Source organism: Symphodus melops (assembly GCF_947650265.1).
Source record: "Symphodus melops genome assembly, chromosome: 3".
Taxonomy (NCBI): domain Eukaryota; kingdom Metazoa; phylum Chordata; class Actinopteri; order Labriformes; family Labridae; genus Symphodus; species Symphodus melops.
Window position 1 is genome coordinate 90,130 of NC_136693.1, and position 20,362 is coordinate 110,491.

The 20,362-nt window shown below is 46.9% G+C and overlaps 3 protein-coding genes across 3 annotated transcripts in view; 1 reads left to right on the forward strand and 2 right to left on the reverse strand.

The window, feature by feature from the left end:
- The window catches only part of LOC306821749 (multiple epidermal growth factor-like domains protein 10), a gene marked incomplete at its 5' end in the record, with an annotated part of 11,209 nt that extends 4,258 nt beyond the window's left edge, over nucleotides 1-6,951 (forward strand). Inside the window, 4 exons of the mRNA XM_079340323.1 lie at nucleotides 32-101; nucleotides 388-441; nucleotides 6,173-6,388; nucleotides 6,721-6,951. Of these exons, the coding sequence (XP_079196449.1) occupies nucleotides 32-101; nucleotides 388-441; nucleotides 6,173-6,388; nucleotides 6,721-6,905 (525 nt within the window). The remainder of the gene's footprint in view (nucleotides 1-31; nucleotides 102-387; nucleotides 442-6,172; nucleotides 6,389-6,720) is intronic.
- A 2,374-nt stretch (nucleotides 6,952-9,325) lies between these two features.
- Nucleotides 9,326-15,187, reverse strand: rab11a (RAB11a, member RAS oncogene family). Its single transcript, XM_079340155.1, has 5 exons — nucleotides 14,966-15,187; nucleotides 13,447-13,642; nucleotides 12,656-12,849; nucleotides 12,285-12,365; nucleotides 9,326-11,523 (listed from the first exon to the last, which is right to left on the reverse strand). The coding sequence occupies exons 1-5, from the start codon at nucleotides 15,003-15,005 to the stop codon at nucleotides 11,387-11,389; spliced, it is 648 nt and encodes a 215-aa protein (XP_079196281.1). The 5' UTR covers nucleotides 15,006-15,187; the 3' UTR covers nucleotides 9,326-11,386.
- Nucleotides 15,188-16,418: 1,231 nt separating this feature from the next.
- Nucleotides 16,419-20,352, reverse strand: sh2d7 (SH2 domain containing 7). Its single transcript, XM_079339937.1, has 6 exons — nucleotides 19,743-20,352; nucleotides 18,654-18,743; nucleotides 18,415-18,580; nucleotides 18,084-18,308; nucleotides 17,142-17,669; nucleotides 16,419-17,057 (listed from the first exon to the last, which is right to left on the reverse strand). Exons 1-6 carry the CDS (start codon nucleotides 19,892-19,894, stop codon nucleotides 17,013-17,015), a joined length of 1,206 nt encoding a protein of 401 aa, XP_079196063.1. The 5' UTR covers nucleotides 19,895-20,352; the 3' UTR covers nucleotides 16,419-17,012.
- Between the last annotated feature and the right edge of the window lie 10 nt (nucleotides 20,353-20,362).

A 20,362-nucleotide genomic window follows, 5' to 3' on the forward strand; every position in this document is an offset into this window, starting at 1 on the left:
TGATGACTTCACTTTGTATATTTCTGCTCAGATGAAGAAGAAGAAGCGCCACAGGAACAGCGCTCCAGAGTGGGGCGCCTACTGTAACCTGAGTGATCTGGGTCAGTAAACCCCCCCCCGCCCTGCTTGTTACTCAGACCGTTACACTGAAGGATGAAAACATCATCATCACTTTAGAATCCATTTTAATCTCTCACAGACGCACTAGGATGCAAATCTGAGTTTGTTAGCTTGATGCTAAGTCATACTAGAAATGCCATTAACTGGCTAACAGAATTAGCATTGCAATAATCTTAACTCAGGAAAACAAGTTAAGATTGAACGTATTTAACAAACACTGTACACACACACACACACACACACGTTTCATCGTCTTTCTCTCTGCAGGTGTTTACCACATCGACCGGCGGTTAAGTTACCACGTGGAGTCGCGTTACAGAGGTACAGAAACCTCTGATCCTGCAGCCAATCACTGCCTGTCTTTCCCTTTGAACCCGTGCTTCATGTTTCAGCTCCCTGTCAGTCAAAGTCCTGCATGTCACAGAAGAAGGCAAATAAACAACAAAATAACTCCATATATTATATTATATATTATTAACACTCCATGTATTATATTATTAACACTCCATATATTTTATTATATTATATTAACACTCCATATATTTTATTATATTATATTATATATTATTAACACTCCATATATTTTATTATATTATATATTATTAACACTCCATATATTATATTATATATTATTAACACTCCATATATTATATTATTAACACTCCATATATTTTATTATATTATATTATATATTATTAACACTCCATATATTATATTATATTATATATTATTAACACTCCATATATTTTATTATATTATATTATTAACACTCCATATATTTTATTATATATTATTAACACTCCATATATTTTATTATATTATATTATATATTATTAACACTCCATATGTCCAGATGAAATGTAGATGTTGGAATAAAGGAGCTTTACAGATTCTACAGACGTCTAGCGTTGGTGGAGTTTTTAAACCCTGTGTGAGATTTAGTAACGTAAAGTGCTACACAAATAATCTTATTATTATTATGATTATTAGGGTCGAGGTTTTCTCACTGGTAAAAATGGGAAACAATGTCAGCACGTCTCTAAGGGCGCACTGACACGAGGCGCTCCGTACTGTGACGAAGCACGCTGAACCGCTAACGTCCAAACCGCTAACGTCCAAACCGCTAACCTCCAAACTGCTAATGTCCAAACCGCTAACGTCCAAACCGCTAACCTCCAAACCGCTAACCTCCAAACCGCTAACCTCCAAACCGCTAACGTCCAAACCGCTAACCTCCAAACCGCTAACCTCCAAACCGTTAACGTCCAAACCGCTAACCTCCAAACCGCTAATGTCCGAACTAGAGCTGAAACGATTCCTTGAATAACTCGAATAATTTGATTACAAAAATTCATCGAGGAATTTTCGCTGCCTCGAGGCTTCGTTAAGTTGTTGTCTTTTTTTTTTTACATCATCAAAACTTTGGTATGAGTATAAAACACGTTTAATGTAGCTGCAGCTACCTGCTCCTCTCTCTGACACAGACACTTCAGCGCTAACGCGCACACACACACACACGCGAGCGCGGCGTGCCCCTTTTAACTTTTAGTCAGCACACAGTTGATCCGTGATCCGTACGACCCAGTCGGGAACACGTGATCCGGTCAAACGGTCGGCTTTTCTCCGTTCACTCTCTCCGTGTCTGCAGCTAACATAACGATAGCAGCGTCCTCTCACAGTCTCTGTCATAGACACGTCTCTGGTCTCTGTAGTCTCAGCTAACGTAACGATAGCAGTGTCCTCTCACAGTCTCTGTCATAGACACGTCTATGGTCTCTGTAGTCTCAGCTAACATAACGATAGCAACGTCCTCTCACAGTCTCTGTCATAGACACGTCTATGGTCTCTGTAGTCTCAGCTAACATAACGATAGCAACGTCCTCACAGTCTCTGTCATAGACGCGTCTATGGTCTCTGTAGTCTCAGCTAACGTAACGATAGCAGCGTCCTCACAGTCTCTGTCATAGACGCGTCTATGGTCTCTGTAGTCTCAGCTAACATAACGATAGCAACGTCCTCACAGTCTCTGTCATAGACGCGTCTATGGTCTCTGTAGTCTCAGCTAACGTAACGATAGCAACGTCCTCTCACAGTCTCTGTCATAGACACGTCTATGGTCTCTGTAGTCTCAGCTAACATAACGATAGCAGCGTCCTCTCACAGTCTCTGTCATAGACACGTCTCTGGTCTCTGTTGTCTCAGCTAACATAACGATAGCAACGTCCTGTCACAGTCTCTGTCATAGACGCGTCTATGGTCTCTGTAGTCTCAGCTAGCGTAACGATAGCAGCGTCCTCTCACAGTCTCTGTCATAGACACGTCTCTGGTCTCTGTAGTCTCAGCTAACATAACGATAGCAACGTCCTCACAGTCTCTGTCATAGACGCGTCTATGGTCTCTGTAGTCTCAGCTAACATAACGATAGCAACGTCCTCACAGTCTCTGTCATAGACGCGTCTATGGTCTCTGTAGTCTCAGCTAACGTAACGATAGCAGCGTCCTCACAGTCTCTGTCATAGACGCGTCTATGGTCTCTGTAGTCTCAGCTAACATAACGATAGCAACGTCCTCACAGTCTCTGTCATAGACGCGTCTATGGTCTCTGTAGTCTCAGCTAACGTAACGATAGCAACGTCCTCTCACAGTCTCTGTCATAGACACGTCTATGGTCTCTGTAGTCTCAGCTAACATAACGATAGCAACGTCCTCACAGTCTCTGTCATAGACGCGTCTATGGTCTCTGTAGTCTCAGCTAACGTAACGATAGCAACGTCCTCACAGTCTCTGTCATAGACACGTCTATGGTCTCTGTTGTCTCAGCTAACATAACGATAGCAACGTCCTCTCACAGTCTCTGTCATAGACGCGTCTCTGGTCTCTGTAGTCTCAGCTAACGTAACGATAGCAGCGTCCTCTCACAGTCTCTGTCATAGACGTATGTCTATGGTCTCTGTAGTCTCAGCTAACGTAACGATAGCAGCGTCCTCTCACAGTCTCTGTCATAGACACGTCTCTGGTCTCTGTAGTCTCAGCTAACGTAACGATAGCAGCGTCCTCTCACAGTCTCTGTCATAGACACGTCTCTGGTCTCTGTAGTCTCAGCTAACGTAACGATAGCAGCGTCCTCTCACAGTCTCTGTCATAGACGCGTCTATGGTCTCTGTAGTCTGTGAGTGCGCTGAATGCACGCGCTGCAGGAGCAGACAGAGATACACTTTTAACAATATACAGGCTGATTATATTAAATGTCTGATGTCTTCAAAGCTAAATCAACACAGAACTTGTTTGTGGAATAATAATTTAGCAAATATATATTTAAAGTTTCTCAATTTCCTTATCTGACATAATGATTGATTCTGTGATTGATTCAACAGAACATAATGCTTTCTCTATTAAATGTACTGTAACAGATGTGTAGGCTACACAAAACAGTATTAGCTATTTCAGCCATTAAAACGTGTTTGGCCTGTATTTTTAATTTACCTGCCGCCTTGACCAGTGAATCAGAAAGTGAATTTGGGACCCTGTCAGTAATATGGTGAGCATCATCAGCAGCTGTAGAGCAGAGGTGGTTGGCTGTAACAAGCAGGCGTTTCCATGGTAACTGCAAAGAAGCAGGTTTGTAGGGACGACCCGAGACGAGTTAAACCTTAATTAAGCAAAAGTATGATTTATTCGATTAATCGACGGGATATTCGATAGAATACTCGATTACTAAAATATTCGATAGCTGCAGCTCTAGTCCGAACCGCTAATGTCCAAACCGCTAACGTCCAAACCGCTAACCTCCAAACGCTCTGCTGTCTGCGTTGCAGTGTCGTCATCCTCGTAGTCCTCTCTCTATGTCTCATTAAAAACCCAGACACTAAAAGAAACCAGTTAAACCAGTGACCTTCTGTGGTGAGTTGGCGGTAACTGCGGCGCATTATTTAGAAGAGAAGTGACACTCAAAGTTTCCACTGATCAGAAAACACTTCCACCTCTGGAAGACATGATGCAGCATGTAGCATCTGTTAGCGGTCGTGCTGCTCAGTGTTTGGTGAGTAAAGCAGCTAAAGGATGTAAAGACGAAGGATCCCTTCAGAGACTCTGATCTCAGCCTCGTGTTGTTGGAGAGCTCGTTCTTTAACTCTTCAGCAGGGGGGCCAATGTGCGGCCCGGGGGCCATTTGTGGCCCTTGAGTGGATTTTTTGCGGCCCCGACTTCAATGGAAGAATCAGAAGATTTTTTTTAACTATGAAAATGAACCTTTGCATATTTTTTGCAAAGAAGCAGAATGTTTTTTAACCCTTTAATGACCTGAAGAAATGAAAGTATTTAATGTCCTTTTATTAAAGGGTTTACAAACCTTACTATTTAAAAACACACAATAGTGTGTCACTGTAGTTAGTTATTGTGTATTTATGTTATTTTTGAAGAGGTCCAAACACAAACCTGTGATTCTAACACAACGAGAGCACGGCATGTTTGTCCGCTCGTCCTTTAAAATGATTGTAACTGTTTTGTGTGTTTGTGTCTCTGCAGGATGAACCTGACTCCTCTCCTCTGTGTGTCTCCCCTCTCTGCAGGGGGGGGGGGGGGGGGGGGTCCTCCTCCTCCTGCTCTCACCTGGAGAGAATCTCTCCCTCACATTAACTGAATGCACTTCCTGTCTCTTTCTTTCCTGCCTGTCTTCTGTATGTTCTCTGCTGAGTGTACAGCTTCACCTCTGTCCTCTCACCCTAACTATGAAGTCCTCTGTTTAGTCCTGCTGCTTTGGATGCTCATTAACTCACCAAATATGGATCAATCCGCCGCTGAAAATAGTCCCTAACATTTGCACTCCTTCCTCCTGTTTGTTGGAAGCTCGTGAGAGCAGCTGCTCCCTGAGTGGTGAACAGGTCACAGCGTCTGTCTCTGCTCCATCTGTCCTTCCTCTTATGTCCAGTTCTCCTCCGGTAATGTTGTTAAGAAGCAACAGGTACACGCTTGTTATGTCACAAAGGACGCTAGGACCCCTTCTTTTGAGATCTGTAAACTACGGCAAGTCGCAGAGCCCAATAAACCAACACAGAGAGTCGATGTTCACTCATTCATGCTGCTCCAGATGTTTGATCCACACCTGGATGAGCTTCTCCTCCAGCAGCAGAATCAGCAGGAAGGTCATTTACTGTCATGACAGTTTGACCTGCTCATACCTCCGACCTGCTTCATTCAGAAGCTCCCGAAAATGTTTCTGTCGTGAGACGTCCAAAGAACTATCTGTGACCTCGGAGTTAACGGATCACGGAAGAACAGGTTGTTTTTAGTTTGGGAACAAGTCGAGTATCTTTGGAGGAGAACGTTGTTCTGAAATAATTATGCACCTTGTGTTTAGTGCTTTCGATGAGTTCAGTCTCCTCTCCGAGGCTCGGAGCGTGGACTGATCCGTGTGTCTCCTCTCCGAGGCTCGGAGCGTGGACTGATCCGTGTGTCTCCTCTCCGAGGCTCGGAGCGTGGACTGATCCGTGTGTCTCCTCTCCGAGGCTCGGAGCGTGGACTGATCCGTGTGTCTCCTCTCTGAGGCTCGGAGCGTGGACTGATCCGTGTGTCTCCTCTCTGAGGCTCGGAGCGTGGACTGATCCGTGTGTCCCCTCTCTGAGGCTCGGAGCGTGGACTGATCCGTGTGTCTCCTCTCCGAGGCTCGGAGCGTGGACTGATCCGTGTGTCTCCTCTCCGAGGCTCGGAGCGCGGACTGATCCGTGTGTCTCCTCTCTGAGGCTCGGAGCGTGGACTGATCCGTGTGTCTCCTCTCCGAGGCTCGGAGCGTGGACTGATCCGTGTGTCTCCTCTCCGAGGCTCGGAGCGTGGACTGATCCGTGTGTCTCCTCTCTGAGGCTCGGAGCGTGGACTGATCCGTGTGTCTCCTCTCCGAGGCTCGGAGCGTGGACTGATCCGTGTGTCTCCTCTCCGAGGCTCGGAGCGTGGACTGATCCGTGTGTCTCCTCTCCGAGGCTCGGAGCGTGGACTGATCCGTGTGTCTCCTCTCTGAGGCTCGGAGCGTGGACTGATCCGTGTGTCTCCTCTCTCTCAGACTACATGAAGGGCTCGCTGTCCAGCACCTGCTCCCTGAACAGTGAGAACCCGTACGCCACCATCAACGACCCCCCCGCCCTCTGCAAACACTCGGAGAGCAGCTACGTGGAGATGAAGTCGCCGGCTCACCACGAGCACATGATGCACTGCTGCTCCGCCGCCATCATAAGCACCACCACCACCACAGCGCCCGCCAAGAACATCTACGACATGGGTACGACCAGCTCCAATTGTTTGGTAAAGTGATGGGCCGCACGCCGGTCCACTGGTTAGCTCCTCCCCTCTCAGTGAGGAGGTTGCTGGTTTGAATCCCTGTCCATCAGGAGCCTGTGTGGAGCATGTTCTCCCCGTGCATGGCGTGGGTTTGTTTTCTGTCCCGTAGAGTCGTCTGTTAAACCTTTGTCTTCAGCAGTGATTTATTATGAAAAGATGGCCGCTGCCACGACAACACGAGCCCGTTACTACTTTAAAATGACAGATTTCTGTCTTTGATTACTGATGGAAATATTTGAGGAGATGTTGACGTTGTCGTTTTGTACCTTCCAGAACCCTCCATCAGCATCGTGCAGGGAGCCGGAGGCGTGGTGGTCCCCACATACCCTCAGAACCCGTACGACCTGCCCAGAAACAGCCACATCCCGAGTCACTACGACCTGCTGCCCATGCGCCCCAGCCCCTCCCACACCCACAGCCCCCCCCTGCCCGCCAGCCCCACCAGCTCCCTGCTCTAAACCCAGTCTGGACTCTCTGGACCAGCGCTCCCAGTTCATCCTGATCCAGGAGGCCACACAGTCAGAGGACGTTTCTTTCTCATCCTGTGTATTTGAGATCCCCTCCATGCACAGCGACATGTCATGTATTATCTCTGTATTATATCCCAACACATGGAGCTCATCTTCAATCACTTCTTTTCACATGTTTGACTTTTTTTTCCCCTCGTTAAAAAAAAAACACCACCAGAGGAAACCACGCGCTCTTTTTTATAAACACGGTGGGTGGACAGGCGTGAAGTCAAAGATTCCTCGTGTTGATGTTTGTGGTTTGGACCGAGTGTAAACCTTAAAGCATGAGACCGCTTCACTTCCTGGACTTGTACAGAACTAAAAAAAAACAAAAAGGTGCTCCTCCTCCCTGTGAAGAAACACACACAGACTGCAGTGTGAGCAGACCACCTGCAGGGGGCGGTATTTTTACACATGGTTTCTTATTTGCTCTGTATGTGAAGATCCTGCAGAGGATCCTGAAGAACTTCTCTTTTTCTATGTTGTGTAGACAAAGTTGTGTATTGACTGTACACTCGTGGTGATTGTTGTGATTTTTATTCCGTTGAGTCGAGCTTAACACACGTGCATGCCAAAGACGAGTCGAGATATAATAGTTAGCCAAGAATTCCCTCCTTTTTTATTGTGGTCAACATGAGAAGAGCTTCATTCAGAATCTTCTTTTAGTTTCTCATGTGAAGGAAAGAAAGCAGCAAAAGGTTCATATGATCGACCATTTTTCCAAACGAAGCAGGGGCGTGCCCAGGGGGCGTGTCCAGGGGGCGTGTCCGGAGGGCGTGTCCAGTGGGCGTGCCCGGAGGGCGTGTCCAGAGGGCGTGTCCGGGGGCGTGTCTGGGGGGCGTGTCCAGGGGGCGACTGTTAGGAAATAGAATTCTTTCCTTGTCATGATGGCACGTTGCCTTTAGTTAGCATTTAAAATGTTGTCTGTGTATTTTCTTTTTGATTCCTTAAAGATTTAACTAAGACGACTGAAATGTCGTCATTATGGTACATTAAAAAAAAAAAACTCAGTTTAGCATCCAACATGGGTCTCTTTGACCCCCTCCTTCTTGAAAGCCCTTCACTCTGATTGGTCAGCTTTGAGGACGACTAAAGGGTGGGAGCTGGAAACCTCGTTAAAATGTAAAAACTTGTAGAGTAGTCCAAACAGAAGCTTAACGAATATTTGGCCCACAGCCGCCATGTTCATGTTTTGGTCCTAGTTTCAAACATACAGAACATCTGATTGGATATGAAGGAGTTAATCAGTTATTAAAACAGTTTCCTTCCGTTTGTCTGTAAATCAAATGACTGACTTGTCTGAATTAGCAGTGAGGCTAGTAGCAGGATGACTTCCTGTGAAGAGGCCAATGACCTGGCAACAAAGATGGAGGCCACACAAAGACACTCAGTGACGCGGTCTGGTTCAGTACAGTTTGTAAACCCTGATCGTAATCACTGATCACATGGGCGGGACGTCGTGTAGACAATAACCACAGAAGAAGAACGCTCCAGTAAACAAACCTGAAATGAAATCCAAGGGATATAAGCGTGGTGCGTTTACTGCTGTCGCACAGGAAGTGAAGATTCTTCAACCAATCAACAGACCGTAGCTCCAGTGTCTAGCTCCAACCTTTAAGGTCAGATCGGCAACAGAAGGATAACAAAGACAGCAGGACGCTCCGGAGCAACTTCTGACAGTGGAAGCAACTAAACTGCGTACCATACAGAACTGAACCGGACCGAACCGAACCGAACCGAACTGAACCGAACTGAACCGGACCGGACCGGACCGAACCGAACCGAACTGAACCGGACCTGGGCACGATGGGAGAAAGAGGAAGGGGTCGTCACACCTCCAGTGAACATTTATTGACTTCATCTTCACAGCTGGGAACAAACCATCACAAACAGCAATAAGTGGACATGTTGACAATCAGCTTCTTTATCATGTATTTATTCTGTTTCCACGTCGGAGCCGTTCGCTGTGTTGTGTTTGTCTGATCGTTTTTACTGTAGATGTGTTGATTGCTGCTTGTTTGTTTCTTTAGTTTTTAAGCTAAATAAAGTCGTCATAGCTCAGGGGCGTGGCCTCCTGATGTTTACAAATCAATAACATGATGAGCTGACGCAGTCCGGGGTGAGTCGTGTCCACAGCTGTGGGACGTGTCCACAGCTGTGGGACGTGTCCACAGCTGTGGGTCGTGTCCACAGCTGTGGGACGTGTCCACAGCTGTGGGACGTGTCCACAGCTGTGGACACGTCCCACAGCTGTGGACACGTCCCACAGCTGTGGGTCGTGTCCACAGCTGTGGGTCGTGTCCACAGCTGTGGGACGTGTTGAGTGTCATCGTTCACTTGTTGATAAAAACCCCCCCTGAGTCAAAAGGTAAAGGTTTATGACTGGTGCGCTTTATTAAGATGAACTGATAACTTAAGATATTGACAACATTGTACAATTTATCAATCTGTACAAAACATAAAACCATTCGTTTTGACCCCCCTCTCACATTTAACCCTTCAGATTCATTGAAATGACATCATTTCACTCTTACACGTTTACACTGGAATTACAGTCAGTTATAGAATTCAATATAGTAAAAAAAAAAAAAAAAAGGAAAATCAAAACATCTTAAAAAAACACAGAACAATGGAGGTACATGAAACAGGATCAGAAATCATATTCTCAGGAGAAAAGTCATCACTTTGTCCGCAGACTGCCAGCTAGTGAGTCCAAGAGGCTCGGCTGGCGGCGCCATCTGTTCCAAACTAAAAACGCCATTGGCACTGCCAGCCTGGCTCGCACACTCCAGAGCTACCGATCTACCGTCTGCCTCTACACACACACACACACACACACACACACAGACACACACACACCAGGGCCAGGCATTGTATACGTCTGCTAACACCATCACACACTGACACGGCTATGACCTGGACATTCTACTGAACACACACCTGGGAGCTTCAGCCCGACACAACGTTAGCTTTCTAAGCATCATGCTAGCTAGCCAAGCGTAACCCTCAGCAGATTTGATGGACAGTAATGACGTAATGTTAGCTACGTAAGGCGATACGACGTGGAGGTGCGGTCGTACAGAAAGCCATGCATTGTGTTCAAGAGGCAGCTCGGTGTACGTAGGCGCAATGTGACGGCCGTCTGCCTCTTTGAAGAACAGACAGAGTTAGACAGGGAGGCGGGAGCATGGCGAGTCGTTAGCAGGTGAATGGGAGGCGTGCTCGTACGATGAAGGAGGCACTGTGACCAGGACGAGTTAGCAGGGAATGGGTTTGAATCCCGGAAGCCTCTCCTTCATTTCCTTTCGATGTTAAAGCTCAGGGTGTCTCAGAGCGCCGACGGTGTGACGCAGAGCCGAACACTTTGATTGGCTAAAAGTCTTCTAAAGGAGTCTGTGCAGTGCGTCCTAACTACGGCTCTGTGGCTGCATGCAAAGCGTCATTATTGGACAGAGAGGATTCTAACATTATTGAGTCTGATCATCGAGGGGTTAAATCCTTCATTGTGGCAGCAGCAGCAGCACTCAGCCCGGCGCCACTTTCTGCATAGTTGTGTCAAAAATGAAAGCTAAGTGTTGGTCACGGTTGGAGCAGCGAAGCGTGTGACTGCGGTGCCACGCTGACTGACTCAGCCTGAAGGCAAACATAGTGTTCCACACCTGCACCTGTTGAACCTGCAGCGCAGCAGGGGGCCTCCCGACGCCGCCCCCTGCTGGAGACACAGTGACAACGCCTTACGAGGCAGCACGCCGTGTGCAGGTGCAACAAGTGTCTACGTTTCGTTAGCGTCGTATTCACAGCAATCAGATCAACACGTCCGGAGCGCCGAGTCTACACGCCGCTCCTACATCCACGTGGTTTTCAAAACAGTTCATTGCACTAAAAAGGAGGGGGGCGGGGCTAATGTGACAGCTTGAATATAGCGATACACTTCAGAGCAACTTTGATGTGCTTTAATAGAGATATAGCTCAGAGTGGATATAAGACAGACACACAGGTGGAGAATCAAAGATGAAGGAAACTAATCACATTCATATATTAAGACATTTTCGTGACAGCGCATCTACAGTAATGAAATCTAAAGTGATATGAAATGCCTGCTGCCTGCTTTCCTGCAGAAGCCTGAGGACAGAGGGGCTCTGCTGGGGGGGCCACCCCACGCCGTGACTTCTTAAACTGGGACATATTTACCTGGGGGAGGAGGGGGGGGTGGGGGGGGGGCGGAGTCGGGGGCAGGTACAGTTAAGTGCAGAGTTTGGGTCACAGCCTGGAAGCTGTGGCTCCTCCCTCCCACACCACACAGTACACGAGGCAGTCTCTTCTCTGAGGGGGCGGGACTTCGGGAGCTGTGAGCGGGGTCGGGGGAGAGGGAGGGGGGCGAGGACAGGGGAGACGGGGGGGGGGGGGGGGGCAGCAGATCTGCGGCTGGGCTAGATGTTCTGACAGCACTGCATCTTTGGTTTGTTCTCAGTGGGCTGCACCTGGATGTTGACCACGTTGTTGCTAGGCGACATGTCGCTCTCCTGACGCTCCGACATCTGCTTCTGGGAAACGATACGGTAGATCTCTGCCGGGAGGACAAACAGCGTCAGTCTCACACATGTTCAAACCAGATCTGCTCTTTTCACATTTCTGACTCTGTGATTGGTCGAGTTGTCGCTGCAGAGGCGTGTTGGGGTCGGACTCTGGGACGAGACCACCTGCTGTCCCGACAGAAGCCTGACCAATCAGAGGGACTCCTGCAGATGAACACGCCGCGCTCTCTGAACGCTGTGAAACAGGACACCTATAGAACGCCGCTGTGGAATCTGTAGGCGGAGCTTCGTTACGCTGCTGCATAAAGAGGGCGAGTGCTCTCTCTCTCTCTCTCTCTCTCTCTCTCTGATGCCTTTGATTTATTCTCAGTATGGTGAAAAGCACGTGAAGGCGTGTGCAGGACAGGAAGTGCTAAACACACACAGCCGTCACATGTATGAGTGAACTACGTGTCCCAACCCATGATGAACAAACTCAAGTTACTAATGGCGTTAACGGCTTCCAACTGTTAAGGATAGTGCAGCACGCCGTGCAGCACGCCGTGGTTCTCATTTGTAGAGTTTGTTGCAGCTGAACCAAATGACGAGCTGGTTAATGATCTCCATCTGTCGTCACACTGAGACACTTTAATCTCTGCAGTTAGTCAGAACACTCGTGACCACCGAGTCACACACTCCTCAAAGATCAACCATTAAACAGCAGTGTGTGTGTGTGTGTGTGTGTGCCTGTGTGTGTGTGTGTGTAGCTCTCTCTCTCTCTGATGTTGACGTGTGGACACAGAGCAGCACTGACCTGTCAGAATAGTCTGGAAGGCCGTCTCCACGTTGGTGGAGTCCAGAGCCGACGTCTCCAGGAAAGATAAACCGTTTTTCTCTGTGGGGAGAAGTTGAGCAACAGAACACGTTAAGAACACGTTAAGACATTCCACAGATAAGAGACATGAAGCCAGCACACACAGGACCAACAGGATGACGTGCAGCTGCTCCTTACTCATGCACATTTCAACACGTGCTGCCAACACACATCATCTTTACCCGGCTCCAGCGAGCCGTTCAGTCCGCCGCTCATTCTGCCGCGTTTCCCCCGACTAAAGGCGGGAAAGATCCCAAATAACCCATCGCCACTTCCTGTGTGAGTGTAAAAACTGAAGGGAAGATTCTAACCAGCGAAAGCCCGGGCCTCGTCGGTGGGAACAGCTCGGAGGTGACGCAGGTCGCTCTTGTTTCCCACCAGCATGATGACGATGTTGCTGTCGGCGTGATCTCTCAGCTCCTTCAGCCAGCGCTCCACATTCTCGTAGGTTAGATGTTTGGCGATGTCATAGACGAGGAGAGCGCCCACCGCCCCGCGGTAATATCTGCACACACAGGAGACACTCAGGAACCGGGAGACACTCGACACAGCATCAGAGATAAATCAATGGAATATTAAAGGCAGCAGCACTTTAGTAACCCGAGTCCAGCCTGCCAGAAGCTGCCAGAGTCCTGATGTTTCAGCTAACTTACAGAGCAGTCTGTAGCTCCGCCCCCTACTGTTTAAAATGAGTACTGCAGTCTAAACTCTAATCATCACAGAGAGCTGGCTCCGCCCCTCCTCTCACACAGGTCTGCATGTAGAGACACTGTAGCTTCAGTGTTTAGCCAGCTCTGCATGTGGTGGACACTGTAGCTTCAGTGTTTAGCCAGCTCTGCATGTGGTGGACACTGTAGCTTCAGTGTTTAGCCAGCTCTGCATGTAGAGACACTGTAGCTTCAGTGTTTAGCCAGCTCTGCATGTGGTGGACACTGTAGCTTCAGTGTTTAGCCAGCTCTGCATGTGGTGGACACTGTAGCTTCAGTGTTTAGCCAGCTCTGCATGTGGTGGACACTGTAGCTTCAGTGTTTAGCCAGCTCTGCATGTGGTGGACACTGTAGCTTCAGTGTTTAGTTTCTCGGCAGCAGTAGAATAAACTCACGCTGATGTGATGGCACGGTAGCGCTCCTGACCAGCCGTGTCCCAGATCTGAGCCTTCACCGTCTTCCCGTCCACCTGGATGCTGCGCGTGGCGAACTCCACTCCGATGGTGCTCTTGCTCTCCAGGTTGAACTCGTTGCGGGTGAAACGAGACAGCAGGTTACTCTTCCCCACCCCCGAGTCTCCGATAAGGACCACTGACACAGAGCGGAGAAAACACGTTTCAGCCCAACTCAGAAGAACTAAGAGTTACACTGAACTCTCAAACACTTTTCATTAAAGGTTAAAACCAGAAACAAGACGACATGAAGTATAATGATTCGGCCCAGTTTGGAGGCCATGTGCCAGTTCAACATGGTTCTTTATGAATCCCTGAGGAGAAGTTCTGGTTCTGGAGACGTGCTGCAGCTACGGAGCTTTGAAATGTAAATCTGAAACGGGCTCTCCATCTGAACCACAGTAAGAAAACAGTAAGCTGCGTTCTGTAATGACAGAAAAGAACTATTTCTATGTAACTTTAAGGAGCATTTTGAGTTTTTAAAATCAGAAGGCAGAACAAAACAAACCAAGTCTGTTTTTAGAGACCATTTATCTGCTGATTCGAGTTTAAGTAGAAAGACCTCTCCCTCTCTTTTAATAATAATAATAATAATAAAAATAAAAATGTATGCTTCTGTGAATGTAAATATGAATGATCAACGCCTGAGTGGAGCTGAAGCCTCCTGACTAACCGTTACACCGTGCCCACCTGTCAATCAGCTCAGATACATATCGAATATAAATCCACGTAATCTGGGCCATGTCGATTATTTTAAACACTGAGGAAAAACTGTTTACAAGATATGCACGTTATTTATGTTGTCCAATTCTCTGTCATTTTCATTGTTTATTTTAAATAACATTTGTTTATTATTAATAATAATTTGAAAAAAACAATTATAATAATATTATTTATAATGTTTGTTTATTTTTATAACAGTTTGGTCATCTACTTATAATCTTTGTTTATTTATTTTAATAATATGAATCTTAGTTTATTTATAATAATAATCTTGTTTATTTACTTTAATAACAACCTTTGTTTATTTGCTCCTGATATAACACTCATCATAATAAAGACAGGTCCATGTCTGACTGTAAATAATTACTTGTTTCCATGTTTTATCATCTTTTATGTGCTTGTTTTCTCTCCGCGTGCGGCGCTCGTGCAGGTAATGTGATAACGGTTAACGTTTAGGTGTGTCCGCGCGCACACCGAGACGAGCTAACAGAAGCTAACGGCTACCGCTCACCGCCGATCAAGCGCCCTGAAAAAAACCCAGAAAACGGGGGAAATTAAAGACTAAAATCACACCCAGGGGTCAGAGAGGGCACGTGTGAGTCTTTAAAGTGAATTAAACCCGCTGACATCTCTCAGGAAGCTTCTCGAAGAAGAGTCAGAGCACAAAGCTAGCATTAGCCTGTCAGTTCATCAGCTGGCCTGTTAGCCTGGATGCTAACATGTTAACAGGAAGAGTTACCTTTGAACAGATAATCATACTCGTCGTCCCTGGTGCCCATCGTCCTGATGAGAATGAGTTAGTCCGAGGTTCAAAATAAATCTGCAGGAAATGAAGGCGGTCTGTTATATTTCACTCTTCCAACAGGGATCTGTTTGGAAGCCGTACTTCCGTAATATCTTCTTCGTCTTCTTCTTCTTCGTCTCTGACAACCAGTCTGCGTCACTCTGGAACATGTTGTGACATCTAGCGGTCAAAGAGGGAACGCCAAACTCGGTATCCTGAGGTGAGTTTGACAGGCTGTGGGGAGCGCATATACTTACATACACATACATGTGTATGTGTATGTAAGTATATACATATATATATATATATATATATATATATATGCTTCATTTCATGCTTTGAGTATGAGCTAGAGCACACAAGAGGTAGAGAGCAATCAGGGAGACAGGGAGGCTGTGATTGGTTCATCAGAAAGCAGGGAGACAGGGAGGCTGTGATTGGTTCATCAGATTGGTACCTCGTGGCAGACATTGGTTGAAGTTTTTACAGACTTACAAACTGATACAGATGATGGATTTACTTTGATCCTTTTTCAGAGAACCTGAGTTATTAATTTCTGTCAGGACCTAAAGACAAGTTCAACCAAGCTGTTAAAAAGTGGATCTGGAGGAAATGAACAACCCTGCTTTGAACAGCATTTACTAAGGAGGGGGCATGTGTGTAGATGATAGACAATCAATTAAAACTTTATTGATAAAGAATCTTCTAGACTAATCAGATTGCAGTTCAGTGTTTTACAAAAGAGTGAAAATGTGATCAACAAAAGGTTGTTTAAAATAATTATTCCAAGAATAATGCACACCAATAAGAATTAAATATAAAACAATTATAATAAAGATGGCTGGCAACAGGAATAAAACACATCAAAGCAGAAAGATATTACAAATTAAAAACAGGCAACCAGTGTAAAGATAGTAGCATCAGCTCTGATGTCTTTACCCAAGTCGTTAAAAAAATAGAGAATAAAATATGTCCTAAAACGGAGCCCTGTGGGACACCTTTAGTGAGCTTAGGAGAACCAGGTATTCCTCTGTATTTACACTCTTTTTAACCTAATACTTTAATTTTTACACAATAGTAGTTTAAAATCCAATAAGTCAAATATTCAACTTTATCAGCAAATAAAACTTCCTCTAAATAAAATATGACACAAAGCTAAGTGTATGCAGAAAAAACCCCATAAGCGTTTAAAGAGTAACTCATATCATATAAGAACAGAGACGTTAGATTACTGCCCTCTACAGATCTCAGGTTACCCTAATGGTCAATCTGGCCTGAGGGCAAGTTAGTGACACAAAGCTGGACTCTTCATGGTGAAATGACTGTAACACAAGAAGAACCCTCTAGAAAAGAACAGAGAGAGACCCTCCTCAGAGGGGAAGATAACGAGCAGGGACTTTGAAAGGAAGAAAGAAGGCGTCATGAAGGAGAGAGAGACTGAGAGGAATCTCAAATAAAGAGCTCGTCATCAAAAGAGGAAGGCTTTGGGTGGGACGAGGTCTCATGAGGAGGACACAGTGAGAGAGAAGATGGAAGAGCAGCTCTATGTTTATACGCAGTCACACAGAGGAGAGAAGAAGAAAGTGGGAGTACAGGAAAGAGCTAATGACTGGACTCAAGAGGTCACACAATGAAGCTCTGAACTGCAGGAAGTCTGAGCCATGTTTGAAACACAGTTTTAAAGGAGAAGTAAAATGAGTGTAGTGACATCTACTGGTGATGTCCCAGATTGCAACCAAACGTTTTCCTGCAGCTGTAAAGTTGGACATTTTAACATAGAGCTCTATGGAGACTGACTCACTGCAGGAGACAGACTCTAGTGGACACTGGAGGAACTGCAGCTGTAAAGTTGGACATTTTAACATAGAGCTCTATGGAGACTGACTCACTGCAGGAGACAGACTCTAAATTAATGTTTTAAATGTTTAGATGAAAATTTAAACCATGCAGTCATTCAAAGCCACCTGCTCACATGTCGTCCCTCTGAGTCCTTTGACTTTGATTATTTCTTCATGTAGTCAGGGAGGAATTTTTTCCAATTCATATTCTGCAAGGAGAAAAAAGAGAAAGTTGTTAAATGAGATCATGTTTCTCTCAATAACTCAATCCAATCAATCCAATCTTGACGTACATTTTTCCCCAGCGTGGATTTGGACTTCTTGGTCTTCATGTCCTCCAGGGACTCATACGTGTTTCCCTCCCCAGGGATCAGCTCGTAGGTGTTTTCAGGCTGACGCTCGGCGTGCTGATACAGAGGGTTGTTCCTGGACATCTCCTCATCGTCAGCGTGCCGCTCCGACTGCGAGCTGCTCGGTCTGGGCTCGTGGAGGGAGTAGGTGTGGCAGGTGATCTTCTTCAGAGGAGCGGGTGGTGAAGAGGATGCGAGCTCCTCCTCTTCCTCTTCCATGTTCAGTCGTGGCAGAGATCTGCTCCTGCTCTCCACGTGAGTCAGCTCAGAGTACGTGGTCCCAGCTGGACACAGATCACCTGGACAGGCCGTGTCTGCAGTATTTAAGGAGTCCAGGTGTGAGTTTCCTCTGAGTCCCTCTGATCGGGTCAGGGCGCTCCTGGTCCCACCTGGGTGGGAGGTTGTGTGAGGCAGAGATCCGCTCGGTGAGAACCCCTGAGCAAGGCCTCTTTTAGGCACCGGAGGAACGCCCTGAAACACACCAAACACCAAAATACAGAAATGTAACAGTGAACACTGCAAAACCACCAGAGATACATGAACCTCGAGAAAACACAGGAAACATGACGTTATCGACCCGAGGCCATGGCGTCCATAAATCTGAGAGAAAGAACATTATACAAATGTTATCAAACTAAGGGATGTTAGCCGACACATGGAACCCACTGCTGCTGCTGACTGAGAGAACGAGAAAGATGTGAAGAAGTCAAGATCTCAGAAAATACAGAAATGTTCAAAGCAGCTTTCTATCCCGACAATAAAACGTTCCAACATTTACTCGTCTTCACAGGAAAACCAGATTTATGACCCAGAGACTAGAAGCTGAACGAGTCCAGACTTGGACAAAGAACAAACACTTAATAATGGATCAGGTTTGATTGGGACCTGTGAGAGAGACGTGCTGTCCATGGACACGGCTCCGGTCAGTTTCCTGTTTCTAGATTTGGGGGGCAGTGCAGGCGGAGGCGGAGGGGCGCTCTGCGGCTCAGTCAGGTGGTTACTGACTGGGGGGTTCTTCTGATCCCACAGGGTCCGCAGAGCCTGGACGCTCACCCCAGAACACTCTCTACTGTTAAAGTTCACCACGTCATAAAGCTCAGCTGAGTTCACCTGGAAGACAACGGAGGCACGTTACTGTCACTTCCTGTAAAGTCCAACTGGCTGCACAGAAGGGAACACGTGAGGCAGAGACGAGCCAATCACACAGGGGTCCCACCTCATGACAGCTGGAGGTCAGGTGTTCTCCAAACGGCTGGATGGGGTGGAGCCTGTAGTGCTGGATCAGCTCCGTGAGGCTGCCGTAGGTCTGACAGTCTCCTGAAACCACAAACTGACCGCCCTGATCCTGAGAGATGACAAAATGGCGGCACCTGTCGTGTCCCCTGCGGAGGTCACGGTGAGATGAATCAGGAGGGAAGAACAAAGTGAGTGAAACACCTGTGATTGTAGGCTCACCTGTAGGACAGGATGTAGCCGATGGCTTTATCACTGAGGCGAATGAGAAAGCAGCCCAGAGCTTTATCTCTCAGAAGCTCCTCTGCGTCCCTGAAACAGAGCGTGACACAACACTCACACTAAATCACATGCAAATCAGATTCAAGAGTTACACATCTATGACGTGACCCCTGGTTCATGTCTCTCACACACATTCACTCATATAAACACATTAGAGCCAGGAAGTCACTGACCCCCTCCAACGCAGCCGCTGATAATCAACTTCATGTCATCTCTTCAGCTCAGCTGGGCGTTTAACCGACACGTATGATTCATCACAAAAGTTCATCATTAACACGCCTCCTCTATGTCAGCCCTGCTCAGAACAGGCTGTTTCTGTGTCTGTAGCTTTAAATATGTAAATGAGCTGTGTCTGGCCACGCCCCCTCTCTGGAAGGGCTCGGGTGTACTCGCTGCTTTCTGGCTCCATGTCCTATTGTTTACGGTGAGAAGGCAGACTCAGAGGGCAGAACAAACACCTAGCTGTGGGAGTGTCACCCACCTGGGGGAGGGGCTACTGCCCTTTGTGATGTCATGAAGGGAACATCTCCAAACGGCCTGTTTGAGCACACATTTTCTGAAAAGTGGAGCAGGCAGAAGACGGAGAGGATGGACTTGTCTCCTCATTGGAGGGTTTAAAGACAGACATGTCAGAGGAACATGGAGGTGCATGTTTGCATCATGTGTGACCTTTAACCCCTGGAGGCTGCAGGAGACCAGCAGCCATCTTGTTCTTAGACTTAAAATCACTGTTTGATTTCAGTGGGGACAGTCATCTACAAACTGAGGTATCATGATGTCACACTTAGAATAACAATCTGAGCCTGACAGCAACAAAGCAACAACTTCTAACGGACACACAAACAGCCAGAGATAAATATAAACATATATAAACACTTCCTGTACTGTTTATATATGTTTATATTTATAGCGGTGATATGCAAACAAACACATGTTGAGATATCAGCTGTAGCTAAAAGCAGGAAGTCAAACAGAGCAGGAGCAGCATGTGGAGGCAGCGTCTCTCCCGTCCTGAACTCAAACTCTTACTTTCTGGCAGCGAAGCCTTGGAACCAGTCCGGGAAGTTTCCGTTGGTGAGAAGAAGCGGCGCCTGCGTCTCGGTGAACCACCTGAGAACCAGCTCCTTCAGACCCCCCTCTGAAGCCTCCGTGTGCAGGTCCACGCCTGACATCTTCTCCATCCTCACACCTGTGTGTCACAGCAGCTCAGGTGACGTCCCGGCCCGAGCAGGAAGAAGAGCCGCCTCATTTGACTGTTTCCGTGCCGCGGCGCTCTGAATGGACTTATTGTTTGAGTTTATCTCCCCGTGAAGCGACCACACTTCCTGCTCACTGATTGTCCTTTTATATTTACAGATATACAACAACCAATCAGATCAATCCTACAACTCCCACGGATCAGAACCAGGATCATGTAGAACACAAACCTGGATCAGAACCAGACTCATGCAGTAGAACAGGCAGAAACCTGGATCAGAACCAGACTCATGTAGAACAGACAGAAACCTGGATCAGAACCAGACTCATGCAGTAGAACATGCAGAAACCTGGATCAGAACCAGACTCATGCAGTAGAACATGCAGAAACCTGGATCAGAACCAGACTCATGTAGAACAGACAGAATCCTGGATCAGAACCAGACTCATGT